The sequence below is a fragment of the Elgaria multicarinata genome, chromosome 6 (genome assembly GCF_023053635.1).
Source record: "Elgaria multicarinata webbii isolate HBS135686 ecotype San Diego chromosome 6, rElgMul1.1.pri, whole genome shotgun sequence".
Classification (NCBI taxonomy): Eukaryota; Metazoa; Chordata; class Lepidosauria; order Squamata; family Anguidae; genus Elgaria; species Elgaria multicarinata.
In genome coordinates, this window is record NC_086176.1 from 111,021,318 (window position 1) to 111,038,934 (window position 17,617).

The window sequence follows — 17,617 nt, forward strand, 5'->3', positions numbered from 1 at the left end:
TCATGAGCAGCTACTTAAAACTGGACACAGACATGGACATACCAACCTGTCTTACTCTGAGTCCCTCTAAGGCAGTATTTCACCCCCTGTACCCCGCTAGCCACGATTTAATTTAATATTTTTATTTTATTCCTTTATTTTAACTTAAAAACTACCCTTCATCCATACCAGGGCAGTGTACACCTACATCAAAAACCTAGTGAGAAAACCATTCAGTGACACCCTAAACAGCAAATTAAACAGCCGTCCCAGCCAGCTATCAGTAGATAAGACGGGGCTAGAAGGACAAACAGCCTTCCTTGATACCCGGCAGCTTCCTCTGTTACCGTAGAAAGGAACTAACCTGTTTTCCAAACTTCTGCAGGAGTCTCCACTGCTGAATCTCCTTGGCCAGACCACCTCCCTCCCTTGGCAATTCATCAGCGTCGCGTCCTATCAGAGCGTCGTCAGCTACTTCAACAGCCACTACCCTCCGTCCATCATTCTGGCCCAGGAACCTGCGGCCGAACTGATTGTGAAGCTCTTGAAGGCGTCCGCGGGCTTTGGCGCCTCTTCCGATGGCCACGTTCATCTCGTAAGAACACTGCTTCTTAGCGATTCTCTCGGGTAGCTACTGGCCCTGTTCCGCTCTCGGTGTGAACATTACCAAGGGCACAGTCCTAGGCATATTTAGATGGTGAAAAGTCCTACAATTCCCAGCATTTCCCAGCCAGCTGGGAGCGGTAGGACTTCTTTTCCATCCAAACATGCGTAGGATTGCGCCCTAGGAACATAAGAACATAGGAAGTGGCCTGATGCTGGATCAGACCACGGGTCCATCTAGTGCATCTGTGCATTTTCCCTCCTAAACCTTCTCCTCATCTCTCATTCTCTCTTACTGTCAATGATGTTACGCTTACTCCGGTCAAGGAAGCTCGTAGTCTTGGCTTTATATTTGATTCCTCGCTCTCCTTTATTCCTCATATTGAGGCAGTAGCCAAATCCTGTCGCTTTTTCCTGTATAATATTGCCAAGATTCGATCATTTCTGTCTGTCTCTTCTGCCAAGACGCTTGTTCATGCACTGGTTATTTCTCGGTTGGACTACTGCAACCTTCTTCTCTCTGGCCTTCCTTCTTCTCACATCAGTCTGTTGGTTTCTGTCCACCACTCTGCCTCTAAGATCATCTTCTTGGCTCGCCGCTCCGACCATGTAACTCCACTTCTGAAATCTCTTCATTGGCTTCCAATTCACTTCAGAATCCAATATAAACTTCTCCTGTTAACCTTCAAAGCTTTCCACGGTCTAGCTCCGCCCTATCTCTCCTCTCTCATCTCAAACTATTGCCCCGCTCGTGCTCTTCGCTCCTCTGATGCCATGTTTCTCGCCTGCCCAAGGGTCTCTACTTCCCTTGCTCGGCTTCGTCCATTCTCTTCTGCTGCCCCTTCCGCCTGGAACGCTCTTCCAGAACATTTGAGATCTACAACTTCAATCACAGCTTTTAAAGCTCAGCTAAAAACTTTTCTTTTTCCTAAAGGTTTTAAAACTTGATTTTGCTCTGACTTTAGACTGTTAGTTATACTGTTATACTGTTAGTTTTACCCTACCCTGTGCCTGTTTACCCTACCCAGTGCCTGTTTACCCTACCCAGTGCCTGTTTCCATTCTCTTCCCCTCCTTATTGCTTTACTATGATTTTATTAGAATGTAAGCCTATGCGGCAGGGCCTTGCTATTTACTGTTTTACTCTGTACAGCACCATGTACATTGATGGTGCTATATAAATAATAATAATAATAATAATAATAATAATAATAATAATAATAGTCCAGCACTCTGTTCACACAGTGGCCAACCAGCCATCGGCCAGGGACCAACAAAGCAGGACATGGTGCAACAGCACCCTCCCACCCATGTTTCCTAGCAACTGGTGCAGACAGGCTTACTGCGTCTGATACTGGAAGCACCCAACCATCAGGGCTAGTAGCCATGGATAGCCTTTGCCTCCGGGAATTTATCCAACCCCCTTTTAAAGCCATCCAAATTGGTGGCCATCACTACATCTTGTGGTAGTGAGTTCCATAATTTCACTACGCACTGATCTATCCTGAATCTCCCTTTGATCTGTCCTTTGTTCTGTCCTGAATCTCCCGCAATCAGCTGCACAGGATGACCCCACTGGGTTCTAGTATTTTGAGAGAGGGAGAAAAATGTCTCTCTATCCACATTCTCCACACCGTGCATCATTTTGTACACCTCTATCATGTCTCCCCTTAGCCTCCTTTTTTCCAGGCTAAACAATGCCAGTTGATGTAACCTTCCCTCGTACCTTCTATGTCAGGAGGGTTGAACCTCTTTCAGCCTGAGTGCTGAATTCAATTTTGGAGAAGTTCTCGAGGGCTGCATTTTGGTGGTGGGCTAGACCAAAGGCAAAAACGGAGGCTCCAAAATCCCAATCCTTCTCATGTTTTAGGTTGAAGCCTTTATGACCACTAACTAAGCCTTAGGAGAATCCTAGAATCTTATAATAGTGGAGTTGGAAGGGGCCTATAAGGCCATCGAGTCCAACCTCCTGCTCAATGCAGGAATCCACCTTAAAGTATACCTTATAGATGTCTGTCCAGCTGCGTCTCGAAGGCCTCTAGTGTGAGAGAGCCCACAACCTGCCTAGGTCATGGGTTCCATTGTTGTACTGCTCTAACAGTCAGGAAGTTTTTCCTGATGTCCAGCCGGAATCTGGCTTCCTGTAACTTGAGCCCGTTATTCTGTGTCCTGCACTCTGGGAGGATCGAGAAGGGATCCTGGCCCTCCTCTGTGTGACAACCTTTTAAGGATTTGAAGAGTGCTGTCATGTCTCCCTTCAACCTTCTCTTCCCCAGGCTTAACAGGCCCAGTTCTTTCAGTCTCTCTTCATAGGGCTTTGTTTCCAGACCCCTGATCATCCTGGTTGCCCTCCTCTGAACATGCTCCAGCTTATCTGCATTCTTTTTGAAGTGTGGTGCCTAGAACTGGACATAATACTCAGTGCTGAATAGAGGGGAACCTTTACCTCACGCAATTTGGAAGCTATACTTCTATTAATGCAGCCCAAAATAGCATTTGCTTTTTTTGCAGCCACATCACGCTGTTGGCTCATATTCAGCTTGTGATCTACAACAATTCCAAGATCCTTCTCGCTTGTAGTATTGCTGAGCCAAGTATCCCCCATCTTGCAACTGTGCATTTGGTGCACCAACTTTTAGGAATAGGAAAAAGAAATTGTACAAAAGCTAGGAAACCATCAAACAACTGGCAGGTGGGGAATGGGGGGCGTGGCCAGGGAGGAGGCGTGGCCACCTGAGAATGATGGAGGGCCACGTTTGGATCTGTGGCCGGCGTGATCTGGCCCACAGGCCTGAAGTTCCACATCCCTGTTCTAAGAAAACCAGATGACTCCACTGCCATTTTCTTCTTAATTTTCCCTAGGATGCAACCCTCAAGGCCCGAGCCTACGTTCGCCAGGTGGTCCATTTTCTCAGCATCTTGGAGCAAAATGGGAAAATCACCGTTTCCGCTCTGGAGCAGGAGATGTCAAAGCTGCTAGATGATATTGTCATCTTTAACCCTCCAGGTTGGCTCTAAGGGGGCGGGGTTATGGTTTGGATGGAGGTGGGGTGAATTGGGGAGAAAGACGACATTGAATAATTTCATTCCTTGCCCCTCTCCCTCCCCCTTTGAAACCCAAATCTGCAGCTTAACAATGCTGCTTCACTGAGGAGGACCCTTGCTGTCCACCACAAAGCACAAGCCCAGTGATAGAGAACTTGCTTTGTATGCGGGGAAAGCCTAAGGTTCAAATCCCGCTTTAAGGAGCTTGGGTAGTCAGACTGAGAAAGATCTGGAGGGTTGCTGCCAGTCCAGTAAGCAGCATTGGGTGAGATCAACTTTAGATAATGTTAGGGGTGAGTTAGAAATTCAAAGAAATAAATAGGATGAATTTCTCATCCTTGGTTCCCTTCTTCCCCCCACCTTTATTGTGAATTTAACAGAACAGAAAATAAATCATGGAAAAGAAAAAAGAAGAAGAAAAGCATTACATACATGGGAATGTCATCATTTCCCCCCGCCCCATCTGATACACCATTCTTAACAAAATAAAACAAAAAGGGTGGAAGAAGACAGTTATGCATAGGTTTCAAGAAAAGCAGACCATATAGCCATGTATTTATCCACTCGCAAGTGCCGTCTATATAACTCCCGTTCAAATGTTGATGGCGTGGTTAAGTCCTCAGTCCATTGCATTATGGGAGGTAAACATTTATCCTTCCAACGTAATAATATAAGTCTTTTAGCTGTCCTTAGGGCTCTGAAAATCCATTTGCGCTGACCCTGCGTTAACTTCCAACAAACCGGTAGGCAGTTTAGGAGGACATGTACATCCTTCCGTATTAAAGACTGTTCCAGTACAAGGTTTATCCTTATTATAACCTCCTTCCCAAAGTGGGGCAACAACCGGGCATTGCCAAAACATATGAATAAAAGAAGCATTACATCTCGAGCTGTTGTGTAAGTTAGACAAACCCTTATTAAAGAGGCGTTTCTCAACCTTGTTTGATCAGCGGGGGCGGTTTCCTACCTAATAATAATAATAATAATAATAATAATAATAATAATAATAATAAAAAATTTATTTCTTACCTGCATCTCCATTCTGATCGAGGCGGGGAACAACAATAAATGATAAAATACATAATCCTAAAAACTTCCTAAAAATGTTTTAAAAACATCTTAAAATTCCACTGGATAGGCCTGCCGGAAGAGATCAGTCTTTATAGCTTTCTTGAATGCTAGTAGACTGTTGAGTTGACGTGTCTCCTCCGGCAGGCCATTCCACAGCCTGGGAGCAGCAGAAGAGAAGGTCCTCTGGGTAACAGTTGTTAATCTAGGTTTTGCTAGCTGAAGTAGATTCTTCCCAGAGGACCTGAGTGTGCGGGGTGGATTGTCCGGGGAAGGCGATCCCGCAGGTAGCCTGGACCCAAACCACGTAGGGCTTTAACGGTGATAACCAACACTTTATACTTTGCTCAGAAACTAATTGGCAGCCAGTGAATAGATTTTAAAACTGGTACTTCCAAAGCAGCCCAGGTCTGGATGTGGGACTTCAGCCTTTCCCTTTGCTTCCTCGAATTCCAAAGTTGACCTGGTCTCTCTTGCGCTTTCTCTGCTTGCCACCCTCCTAGACACGGACATGCAGGCCCGCCACCTGGCCCTTAGTAGCCTCTTCGCAGAAGCCCTGACAATGCTGAACAATGCCAGCGTGGCCACAGCCGAATCTCTCCGGGTCAGTTTGCGAGAATGGATTGATGCGACGGTGCACGGCTTGGGGGTGATGCCGCTCTTGACCGCGGCATGCCAGAGCCTGGCGTCGGTCCGGCACATGGCCGAGACCACGGAAGCCTGCGTCACTGCCTATTTTAATGAAGGTGAGCAAGAGTCCCTGTTGCTGATTTTTATCATTTTGGGACAGGCCGTTGCGGACTCAATAGGGCCCCCTCTGCTGTCATTTTTCCATTTTATTTATTTATTTATTTATTTAGAATATTTATATACCGCTCCCCATTGAAAAATTTCGGAGCAGTGTACAAGGTAAAATGAAAATAAAAACAGAATAAAAACAGTTAAAACAAAATTTAAAAGAAGCAATAACAGTAATCCAAGGCTGCATGTTAGAGAACATGCAGGCTTCTTGGAAAAAAGATGTTTTCAGGAGGCGCCGAAAGGAGTACAAGGTTGGCGCCTGCCTGACCTCCAGAGGCAGGGAGTTCCACAGGAGGGGGGCCACCACGCTGAAGGCTCTTCCCCTGGTGGATTCCAATCGGAGGATGGATCTAGGTGGAACCACCAGGAGCAGGCCCTCGGATGACCTCAGTGACCGGGCTGGTTGGCAAGGGAGAAGGCGCTCTCTCAGGTATCCTGGTCCCAAGTTGTTTAGGGCTTTGGACACCAGTACAAGAACCTTAAACCTGGCCCGGTAGCAAATAGGCAGCCAGGAGTTCCATGCTGGAAAGGGGCAGCTCCAGACAACAGCCGAGCTGCAGCATTCTGCACTAGCTCCAGCTTCCGGAGCAGCTTCAAGACACAACACCATATTGAGGCACAACAGCAACAACCAAGAGCAAAGAGAGGTGAAATCCTTAACAAACAAGAATACAATGCTCAACAAAAAGTAAAGTATATATATATATATATATATATATATATATATATATATATATACACAATGAAACCATAATGTTTAATATAGAAAAGTATAAAATAAAGATTCACAATGATATTGCGTTAGAAGTGCAATAACATATTGCACAGAACAATGTGTAGCTAAAACCACGTTGAAAGAGGCCAAACGCGTTTCGACAAAGGGTCTTCGTCAGTGGCCAATGCGGACTGCTGTGTATTATTATTATTATTATTATTATTATTATTATTATTATTATTATTATTAATTTATTTATATAGCACCATCAATGTACATGGTGCTGTACAGAGTAGAACAGTAAATAGCAAGACCCTGCCGCATAGGCTTACATTCTAATAAAACCATAATGAAACAATAAGGAGGGGAAGAGAATGCAAACAGGCACAGGGTAGGGTAAACAGGCACTGGGTAGGGTAAAACTAACAGTATAAAGTCAGAACAAAATCAAGTTTTAAAAGCTTTAGGAAAAAAAAAAGTGTATTCCCTGGAGTGTATTCCCTGTGTATTCCCTGTGTATTCCCTGGAGATTTACTGGGGCTAACTTTACAACTCCCACAATTGTGTGGTGTCACTCCCCTTTGAAAATATGTCGGGCTTCAGCCTTTCCAAACAGCCTAGGTCATGGTCTTTAGAGGAATGGCGTTCTATAATAATGAGGATAAGAATGTATTACTGTTATTATTATTAACAACACTAAGAATTTATTCATTATTTATTTATTTATTTATTTATTGCCTTTTTATACTGCCCAATTGCCGAAGCTCTCTGGGCGGTTTTACAAAAAAAATTAAAACCATAGAAACCATTCAAAATATCAAACAAACCGTACAAAAGCGTAATATAAAATGCAATATAAAAACGCAGCCAGGATAAAATCGAGCAGCAATGCAGAAATTAATACCGATTTAAAATACAAATTTAAAAGGGCGAAGTTAAAATCGGTTTGATAGACTGTTAAAATGCTGAGAAAATAAAAAGGTCTTTACCTGGCGTCTAAAAGAGTATAGTGTAGGTGCCAGGCGAACCTCTTTAGGGAGCTCATTCCACAGCCAGGGTGCCACAGCAGAGAAGGCCCTGCTCCTCCTGGTAGCCACCTGCCTCACTTCCTATTTCTTTTTCTTTTTTCTTTATGTTTCATTTATTTATTTTATTTGCTTATTTATTTTTATGACTTTATTTTGTATTTATTTTATTATTATTTAAATGTTCATGTGCAGATTTCAAAATTCTGAGAACCTAAAGATTTTTAAATATATAGCCAAGCTTCTGGTCCCTAGGGGACCAGAGGTAAGCTTGTGTAACATGGATGGTAAACTATCCCCGGCCGTTGTCCCTCCCCCACGGCAAACACAATCACACCAGAATGTACAAAACTGTGTACAATTGCATGAACTTTAATATGCACATTTAAAGTGTACAATTTTACAGAGAGAATATATTTAGGGTCTAGATTTGACCCTTTTTGGGTGGGTGTTTTGGCCTCATTTATGTCCTCAGCGTTTTGTGATTTCCCCCCCTGCCTGATCTTCTATGCCTGACGTTGTTGATTTCAAGAGATTTAAAGAAAGTGTTTCATATTTAAAGGACTTAGTCAAGCAGCTCTGGTTGATCTGTTTAGCCTAACATCGCTTTCTCTGTCTCTCTCCACCACCCGCCACCGTTCTCATTTGGAATGAAGACTCCCCACTCAACCAGGATTTGGGCTGGGGGCCAATCGTGGCCTCCTTGCAAGTTCCCGAACTCACAGCCGAGGACTTCCTGCAAGAGTGCCTTTCCTTGGGGGGCTACCTAACTCTTTATGTCTACACACTGCAACAGTTGAACGCCGAGCAGACCCTGGGCAATGAAATGAGGGTGCTGTCGACACTGAGCAAGTGGCTGGAGCAGGTGCACCACAGGTAAAGAGGGCCAAATCTGTCGCTTTCTCCCACATTCCGGTCTTTAAAATCTCAAGTCCTTTTTCTTGCTTTGTTTTCTGATATGAAGATACTTGTACATTTTTTGTAAAATCTTACCAGAAATGGACTAAGACTAAATTCTCGCCTATCTGCCCTGGCCAAATTCAATAGGTACAACTGTTCCTGTGTTGTATGTGAGGTACTGGTTCCTCTCTATTCGGCCCTGGTTAGGCCTCATCTAGAGTATTGCGTCCAGTTCTGGGCTCCACAATTCAAGAAGGACGCAGACAAGCTGGAGCGTGTTCAGAGGAGGGCAACCAGGACGACCAGGGGTCTGGAAACAAAGCCCTATGAAGAGAGACTGAAAGCACTGGGCCTGTTTAGCCTGGAGAAGAGAAGATTGAGGGGAGACATGAGAGCACTCGTCAAATACTTGAAAGGTTGTCACACAGAAGAGGGCCAGGATCTCTTCTCAATCCTCCCAGAGTACAGGACACGGAATAACGGGCTCAAGTGACAGGAAGCCAGATTCCGGCTGGACATCAGGAAAAACTTCCTGACTGTTAGAGCAGTACGACAATGGAACCAGTTACCTAGGGAGGTTGTGGGCTCTCCCACACTAGAGGCCTTCAAGAGGCAGCTGGACAACCATCTGTCAGGGATGCTTTAGGGTGGATTCCTGCATTGAGCAGGGGGGTTGGACTTGATGGCCTTTTAGGTCCCTTCCAACTCTGGTATTCTATGATTCTATGTACAGTACCTACCTGCCTGCCATATTGACTGTTAAGAGATGAAAGGCCTGTCAGAGAAAAGAGACGGAAACCCTAACTGGACAGTAACGTGGCTGAATACACAGGGATTCCAAACCAGGCTTTTAAGAGCTCAGCACTCAAAACCCTGGGCCTGGATTGACAAAGTCATCAGTTTCGGTTTCAGCCATATTCGGATTTTTAAAAGTCCCGAATATGGAGAGCTTTGCGAATTTTGGTAATTGAATTGAAACAAAATTCTTACCATCCCCAACTCTAGGTACCAGTATCTTGTGGCTTAAGGTAGCAGCCATTGAAAGAGGGAGGGAACGGGATTTCTTATCCTGACTTCAGATTCCTGATCAAATTATTTCATTCTGGCGTTGGAAGGCTTAACCACGGGAGCATTCATCCCCCCCCGAGAGCGGCGTTCTCCCTCTGGCTCCCGTCACAAGGTGGTAAAAGGCGGGCAGCCTTTTCCTGAAGCTTGCTTGTGGCTCCTTTGCCAAGGTTGCATCTTGGACCAAGCTGTGCATGAGGCAGGGCTGTCTTGTGCTGATGCTTCGTCTTGGAAATTGGGACTCGGACAGAGCCGGGCTATTTTTGGAAGGCTTGTAAAACCTTATCGACAGGGGGACTTCTCCCTCGTTAGTGCGAAGCTCAGCAGTCTCCGTTCAGAGGGGATGGGTGGAAGACCGCAGGGCCAGAAGTCTGGGCGCTTCGTAACGTCTCAAGTGCTTGGAGCTAAATCAAAGGTTGGAGAAGAGGGTGGGCTGACGAAACTTCCCCGGGAGCGCTTTGGAGAGTAGATTCGCCCCATCCGTGCGCGGGGCGGCTCGAAAAGCAGCCTCCACGAAGTAACCCATTTGCGGGAATGTCTCTCCCTATACAGTTCTGAAAGTTTTAGTCATGGCAGCCAAACCTCTTTTCTATTCAAATTTTCAGCTTTGTGTGTGTGGGAAAACAGGTCTTCTGAGGTCCCAAGTCACTTTTACGAGCATTTTTCTATGTCCCCCCCGCCCCCCATCTCTGTTGTGACCGGCCAGGGCCGCTTCCTGCCCCTTCATTGGCTTTCCTCAATCTGGTGCCAGCTGGGGAACTCTGGGAGTTGTGGTCTGATGCTTCAGGACTGCACCAGGATGGGAGGAAAAGTGCCTTTCATAAACTTCCCCTTCCTTGTAGCAGATTTGAGCTTCGTTCTCACTGGAATGATCTGCCTCTGCCCGGGCTGAACCAGCTCAGACTGCCATTTGGGGCTCATGGAATCATAGAATAGCAGAGTTGGAAGGGGCCTACAAGGCCATCAAGTCCAACCCCCTGCTCAATGCAGGATGTTTAATGTTGTAAACCGCCCAGAGAGCTTCGGCTGTGGGGCGGTATATAAATGTAATAAAATAAAATAAAATAAATAAATAAATAAATAAATAAATAAATAAATAAATCCACCCTAAAGCATTCCTGACAGATGGTTGTCCAGCTGCCTCTTGAAGGCCTCTAGTGTAAGAGGTCCCTAGGTCACAGATTCCATTGTCGTACTGCTCTAATAGTCAGGACGTTTTTCTTGATGTCCAGCTGGAATCTGGCTTCCTTTAACTTGAGCCCGTTATTCCGTGTCCTGCACTCTGGCAGGATCGAGAAGACATCCTGGCCCTCCTCTGTGTGACAACCTTTTAAGGATTTGAAGAGTGCTACCATGTGTCCCCTCAATCTTCTCTTCTCCAGGCTAAACATGCCCAGTTCTTTCAGTCTCTCTTCATAGGGCTTTGTTTCCAGACCCCTGATCATCCTGGTTGCCTGGTTGCACGACAGCTGGGAAACCTTCAAAAAAATGGTGGTGGGGGAGGAAAGGGGGTGTGGCCGGCTGGGAAACCCAGGTGGGCTTGCTTGGGCTCCCAGGCCTGAGGTTCCCCATCCCTGCTTTAGTCAGATGGTGCAGTTTGTTGACCATGCTGGAAAAGTCCCAGCCCTGTGACGGCCCGAGTCCTTCCACGCTCTTCCTTGTAGGCCCTAAATACTCCCAGGGGATTGTGGGACCCTTGCAGTCCGTGACCCGTCCGTGCCTTGGCACGTGTCCCTGGGTGGCAGCAGATTAAGCTGGGGAGGAGCTGGCGTGGTTTATTCCGCCTCGGACTCGATAGACTCCAAGGGAAGAACCTTCACGTCTCGTATTCCGATAATTCGACGGGCTTTTGTGTGTCCTTTTCATAGGAGGGGTGGCGGCAAACGGGGAGAGGCATCGGGCACGGCCGGCTTCCTAACTTTGGCTGTCTTTCTGCCTTGCATCCCCACTCCAGCTCGGCAAAGGATGAAGCCAAGCTCTTCCTTTGGTGGCACAAAGTGCTGCAGCTCTGCCTCCTGCAGCTGGTGCAGGAAGATGCCGTCGTGACGGAGTCGGTCATTCGGATCTTGACGTCTCTGCAAAGCAGGCAGAACCTGCTGGCTGAAGAGCGGCTCACGTCGGGGATCCTTGGCGTTCTTGGGCTGGGCAGGAAGTCTCCGTTATCGAACAGGTGAAAGCTTTGGAAGGAGGCGTCCGGCGGAAAAGAGGTGGCTTTTGGAAAACCAGGGGAGGATTAATTAGGGATCTCCAACTCTTTTGGGTCGGGGTCCGGGGGCACATTTGGAATTTTGAGAAGCATTGTGGGCATTGAGCAGGGGGCTGGACTCGATGGCCTTGTAGGCCCCTTCCAACTCTGCTATTCTATGATTCTCACGAAATGGCTGCCCTAGAGGGGTGTCCATTCACAAAATGGCTGCCTTGGTAGGCTTGGCCAGTCAGGAACCCATGCATTTCCAAGGAGGCAAACTGGTGAGGCTGAAAAAAACAACCCATCCAGAGTGCTACCATGTGTCCCCTCAACCCCTCAATGTGCCCCCATTGGAAATAAAGTCAGGGCTGGAAGCCAGCATGCCGGCCTTCCAGTTAAAAGATTTTTTTTAAAAAAATAGGGTGACCATATGAAAGGGAGGACAGGGCTCCTGTTTCTTTAAGAGTTGCATAGAAAAGGGAATTTCAGCAGGTGTCATTTGTATGTATGGAGAACCTGGTGAAATTCCCTCTTCATCACAGCAGTTAAAGCTGCAGGAGCTATACTAGAGTGGCCAGATTGAAAAGAGGGCAGGGCGCCTGCAGCTTTAACTGCTGTGATGAAGAGGGAATTTCACCAGGTTCCCCACATATACAAATGACACCTGCTGAAATTTCCTTTTCTATACAAATGTTAAAGATACAGGAGCCCTGTTTCATCTGAGCTAGGGTGACCATATGAAAAGGAGGACAGGGCTTCTGTATTTTAAGAGTTGCATAGAAAAGGGAATTTCAGTAGGTGTCATTTGTATATATGGATAACCTGGTGAAATTCCCTCTTCATCACAGCAGTTAAAGTTGCAGGAGCTATACTAGAGTGACAGATTTAAAAGAGGGCAGGGCGCCTGCAGCTTTAACTGTTGTGATGAAGAGGAAATTTAAGATACAGGAGCCCTGTCCTCCTTTTCATATGGTCACCCTATTTAAAATTAAACCAAACTCCAACTAAAAATTTGCAGGACTAGGGAGTCTGATGGGCACCCAGAGAGGTGTCCATGGCACATGGGTGCTCACTCACACCACATTGGGGGAACCCAGATATAATCTGAACATGCCTCCAGTGTGGGATTTGCTGGACTACTGCTGTCAAAGGATGGATACTTGTGGATTATTTCCTAAGAGCAGTTTTCGCATCCATGGTGTCCTTCCTTCCTGTGACCCAGGAATGAATGCAAAAGTATTAAGTTGCATTATTCCATTTATAATTCCCCCCCCTTCTTCCTCCAAGAAACTTAGAGCAGCACAAAATGTTCTCTTCTCACCGCCTCCCCTCCCAATTTTATCCTCACAGTTAACTGTGAGGGAAGTCAGATTTTATTGATTGATTGATTGATTGATTTGTTCATTTACAATATTCATATTCCTCCCTTCATTAATGGATTCTATAGCGGTATGCAAAATTCGTTAACGCGACAATTGAAATGGGAGATGCATGTCTACAATGAAAGAGAAAACCTAACAAAGCTAGGCATTAAAATTGGCAAATGATGGGTTGAACCAATCTGTTTTCAGCAGGCACCAAAACTCAATCTTACTGCGGGTGGTAGAGAATTGCAAAGGCTGGGTACCGCCACCAAAAAGGCCCTGCCCTTGGTTAAGAGACAGGGACTGTCCCAGCAACATGTAATGCAATGCAGTAATACAGTGCGCCCAGAACTGCAAATTTTAGATAAAAATTGTGAGAAAAGAGATTTGTGTGTGTGTTTGTTCCTTGTTGGTGTGGGCTGCTCAAACACAACGGCATTGATGCTGACTCTTCTCTCTTTGCTTTTCTCACTGAAGGTTCCGTGTGGTTGCTCGGAGTATGTCAACCTTCCTGTTGGTACAGATTCCTATGGAGAACCAGGTCCGGATGAGGCCTGGCGTGGAACTGCAGCTCTCTGCCAAAGCTCAACAGGCAGGTTTGGGTCTCAGTTGCATTTATCCGTCTGTTTGGCTCCATCTGGGTCTCCTCTGTGAGCTCTTCTTGGTCATCGGTGTAAACAATAAGTAGCAAGGCAAAGGTTTTGCAGGAGGAATAAAAAATCAGAGTCTTAGCGTGGGTTTGGAATTAGGTGTAGACCGCCTGGCAAAGTCTGAGATGGGTGGAGGCCTGTAAGGGAAAGCCCGAGGAGTACAATCAGCTGCCACCACCACCCCACCACCCCGTCTCGCTGCCACCACCTTCCGGAGGCCTCCCAGCACCGGACGTCTCTAGGAAGGACGCCGGAACCCTGGCACTGTAGCCCTGGATTTAGCACTGGCCCAAGAAGCAAGAAGGTAGCAGCACAAGCAATTCAGGTGGAAGGAGTTTATTTACAAGTAAGGGCAGGGGTTGTGGGAAGAATAAATGTAAAACACATGTGAAAGCATGCATCCTGAAGGATCGGGTCCGTAGTTTGGGGGTGCTCTTGGATCTAGAACTGTCACTTGAGGCACAGGTGAACTCAGTGGCAAAGAGCATCTTTTATCAGCTTAGGCTGATATACCAACTGCACCCTTATCTGGACAGAGATAGCCTAGCTACAGTTATCCATGCTCCGATAACCTCTCGTTTGGATTACTGCAATGCGTTATACGGGGGCTGCCTTTGAAAACGGTCCGGAATTTCAACTGGTACAAAACAGGGCAGCATGTTTACTAACAGGGACTGGCCGACGAGACCAGTCCTTTCCATCTTCATTGGCTGCCAGTCCAGGTCCGGGCCCGATTCAAAGTGCTGGTATTAACATTCAAAGCCCTGAACGGCTTGGGGTCAGGCTATCTGAAGGAACGCCTCCTCCCGTATGTACCTACCCAGACCCTAAGGTCATCCTCAGGGGTCCTTCTCCGCGAGCCCCTGCCAAAGGAAGTGAGGCAGGTGGCTACCAGGAGGAGGGCCTTCTCTGCTGTGGCACCCCGGCTGTGGAATGAGCTCCCTAAGGAGGTTCGCTTGGCACCTACATTATATGCTTTTAGACGCCAGATGAAGTCATTTTTTTTCCTCCCAGCATTTTAACAGTCTATAAATAAATTTTAACTCGGTGTTTTAAATTTGTAATTTTGCATTGCTGCTGTTTTTATCTGGTTGAGCTTTTATATTGTATTTTATATTATGGTTTTATACTGTTGTTTTATACTTGGAATGTTTTTAATTTTTGTGAACCCCGCAGAGAGCTCCGGCTATGGGGTGGTATAGAAATGTAATAAATAAATAAATACATACATACATACCATAGGAAACCCAGCAACCTTAAAACAATAAAAAATAGCTCGACAAGTCATTTTGCCTCCTCCTGTCTTTGCAGGCCCTGAACGCTCTTGAATCCTTGGCTTTGAACAAGCAGTACGGGGAATACCAAGAGCAGATTTCCCAAGGCTCCCAGTTCATCAAGGACTCTCGCCATTGCCTCCGCGATGGGACGGACCTCCTGGCCATCCTCGTGAACACTTTGTACCCGGAAGTCCATTATTTGGATGCCATACGATAGCAATATGCAAGGGCCACCCCTTTCCCCCCCCCCCCTTGTTACAATCACGGATTGTCTTCAGTTTACAGTCGACCACGATGTTGCACAAATAGCTGTCGTTCCAACGGTACCACTTTGTGAAAGGGGCGAGAGAGCGAGGAGATAGAGGAGATAGAGGCCTTTTGTTGTTGGGTTTTTTTTTAAAAAAAAACACCTGCGGGGATAACTTGAGTTTCTGCCAAGACACAACGCTTCTCTGGGTTTCGGAAGCGAAGCTCCGTTCATTTCGATGGGGCTTGTGCGGAAGACCTTTGCACTGGATTGGGGGTTAAGGCTGTCAAGCGTCTCTAGCCCTCCAGATGTTGCTGGACTGCTTCAACTCACCCTGACCATTGTTCATGCTGACCAGGGTTGGGGAGCAGCAATATCTGCTTCTTGTGGCCGCCATTTTGGAAATAATACAGTGTATCTTTGAGTATGCCTTTCCAGCACCTTTTCAGCTTGATTTTGCTTGTGTGCCTTTTTTTAAAAAAACAAAAAACTGTGAAATTCCTGGGCCAATTTCAATAGCTAATTAGAATTTTGGACCATTCTTGAACAGCTACTTTTGCTTAATTCACTTCCGCTTACCTATCCTGGATGTTTAGAACTGTTTCACGATACCAAAATAATAATAATAATATTGATCCCACACTGAATCCTGCTAACGATGTAAACATTGTACACCTTTGCTCCACCTATTTAGGCAGAAACTGGATTTATTCTTGTAAGGCTTTGGAGGGAGGGGAAAACCTTCCCAAAATTACAAAACATGTTTCCTTATCATGCGATTAGAATGAGTCATTTGTTTCCATGTTGCTTTAGTACAAAGTTTTCTGGATTTCAGCAGCATGGAGAAGGACAGCAGTGCATTAATTACAAGAGAGTTTAATTCGGAAAATTACAGTTTTTCTGTAATGGTACATTTTGGATCATGTATTCTGGCAGGGTGGCAGCCTATCAAGCTTCACAGCATTCTTCTCTCCTGGAGCAGTTCTCTGTGCAACTCAAAAGCTTGCTTCCTTCTCCTTGCAATACATAATCATGTGAATAATTTTGGATTCTTTTTGTCAATACCACGAAATAAGTTTACATTGGAAACCTCTCTCCTTTTGTAAATGGAGACTCCCAAGCTGTGATCTTACATAGAAGAGTACGTCTTGTAGAAATCAGGCTGACGCTTAGAGGTGAATGTCCTCAAGACAGAGGCACTAGAGCTACGAAAGAAAAAGCAATGTTTTCTTTCCATTACAACTTCCTTGTGGTGTTCAGATGACACTCCAGAACAGACTTGGAATATGAAAAGTTAGAACTGCTGCATGTGATGTTTTTTACTTATCAGACTTTGTTCATCAGCTCCCAAGAGTGGTGTTTCTGGGCGAACTTTATGATTCAGTTAACACTGCCTTATATGAGTGCAGGTTTCTGTTCCCTGCCCGCCTCTTGGGAAAACAGATACCAACAGATACCAAACTTGTTTTAAAACCACATCAACATCCTCACAAACCTCTCACAAACTCGCACTAGATGCAGTTCACAAGATGCTGCAGGATCTCAGTTCCTTTCAATGGACTTGATGCCACTGCCAAAATGAACGAAGATGCTTTTAATCATCCCTTGTGGCCATTTCATTCACTGAAACAGAATTTGGTGCATTGCGTGCACGGGCGTCTGTCCGTTCCCCCCCCCTCCCCGCGACCCCCTTTTAAAACCCCTTTCCTCTCTGAGCTCATCAGCAAAATGAGGATACATTTTTTTTGAAAAGCTAATTGCATTTTCATACCTTTCACTCCACTTAGCAGGTGGGGGTTTCTGGCTTAAGAATCTCTTTAGCAACTCACCGGCATCTTACCCTGGTAAATAACGTCGTGCCGTTTAGTGATTGCCTTCAACTAATTATTGTGGAATTAGAAATTTCTGAAAGGTTTCTCTTTCTCTTCTTGCCAAATTATGCAAATAAGTTCTTTGCAGCGAGATTTTCATAACTCGCTTTGTGGATTAAGCTTCTGGATGAGTTTTCCCCATTTGGGTGCACTGGTAGAAACCGTTGCGGAGGGCGGGCTTCATGTTAGAGAGCAGCCGGCCCCAATCTGGCGCCCTCCAGATGTGTTGACTACAATGCCCATCCTCCCCAGTCAGCACGTGGGAGTTACAGTCTGGCACAGCTGGATGGCCCCAGTTTTGAGAAAGTTGTTTCAAAGGTTCTTTCTGCAAATCTCACAACTGGAAAAAGAATTGCTGCTCTTTTTCTTTCTTTTTTTTAAGAGAGGAAGTTAAGGAATTTCTTCTACTCAGTGTTAATAATTTAAAAAAGGAACCTGTGAAAGTGCAGAAAATATTATGTGTGCATCTGGCCTAAGTTTAACTGCAGATGCTATTGTTTTGGATGTGGTTTTTACAGGATGTGTGTTTATAATGGTTTGTGTTTGCAAGGACGATGTGAAATAAACAATGAGAAAGACTGAAATATAACTGCAGCGCTTACTGTGATAGCTGGTTTTCTCAACTGCGAGGGGGTGCTGGGAAGCAAATAGCAGGCCAGGGAGAGGGCTGATGCCTTCATGTAGGGATCAGCTCCAAGTTTGAAGACAGCTTGGTCGAAATACCCTCTGGTGGAGGTTTCTGGTAGGGCTGTGCTCCGCTTCTCCTCAGATCAGAGAAGCAGAAGTGGATCGAGGTGCTTTGCCTCCCCTTAAGGCAGAG

General features: G+C 45.8%; 1 protein-coding gene across 1 annotated transcript in view; it reads left to right on the plus strand.

The window, feature by feature from the left end:
* Window positions 1-17,386, plus strand: part of EPG5 (ectopic P-granules 5 autophagy tethering factor) — a 93,413-nt gene extending 76,027 nt beyond the window's left edge. The window contains exons 38-44 of the mRNA XM_063128280.1: window positions 365-574; window positions 3,444-3,588; window positions 5,198-5,440; window positions 7,892-8,111; window positions 11,155-11,370; window positions 13,230-13,344; window positions 14,714-17,386. Coding sequence (XP_062984350.1) covers window positions 365-574; window positions 3,444-3,588; window positions 5,198-5,440; window positions 7,892-8,111; window positions 11,155-11,370; window positions 13,230-13,344; window positions 14,714-14,896 — 1,332 coding nt within the window. The 3' untranslated portion in view covers window positions 14,897-17,386. The remainder of the gene's footprint in view (window positions 1-364; window positions 575-3,443; window positions 3,589-5,197; window positions 5,441-7,891; window positions 8,112-11,154; window positions 11,371-13,229; window positions 13,345-14,713) is intronic.
* Window positions 17,387-17,617: the final 231 nt, after the last annotated feature.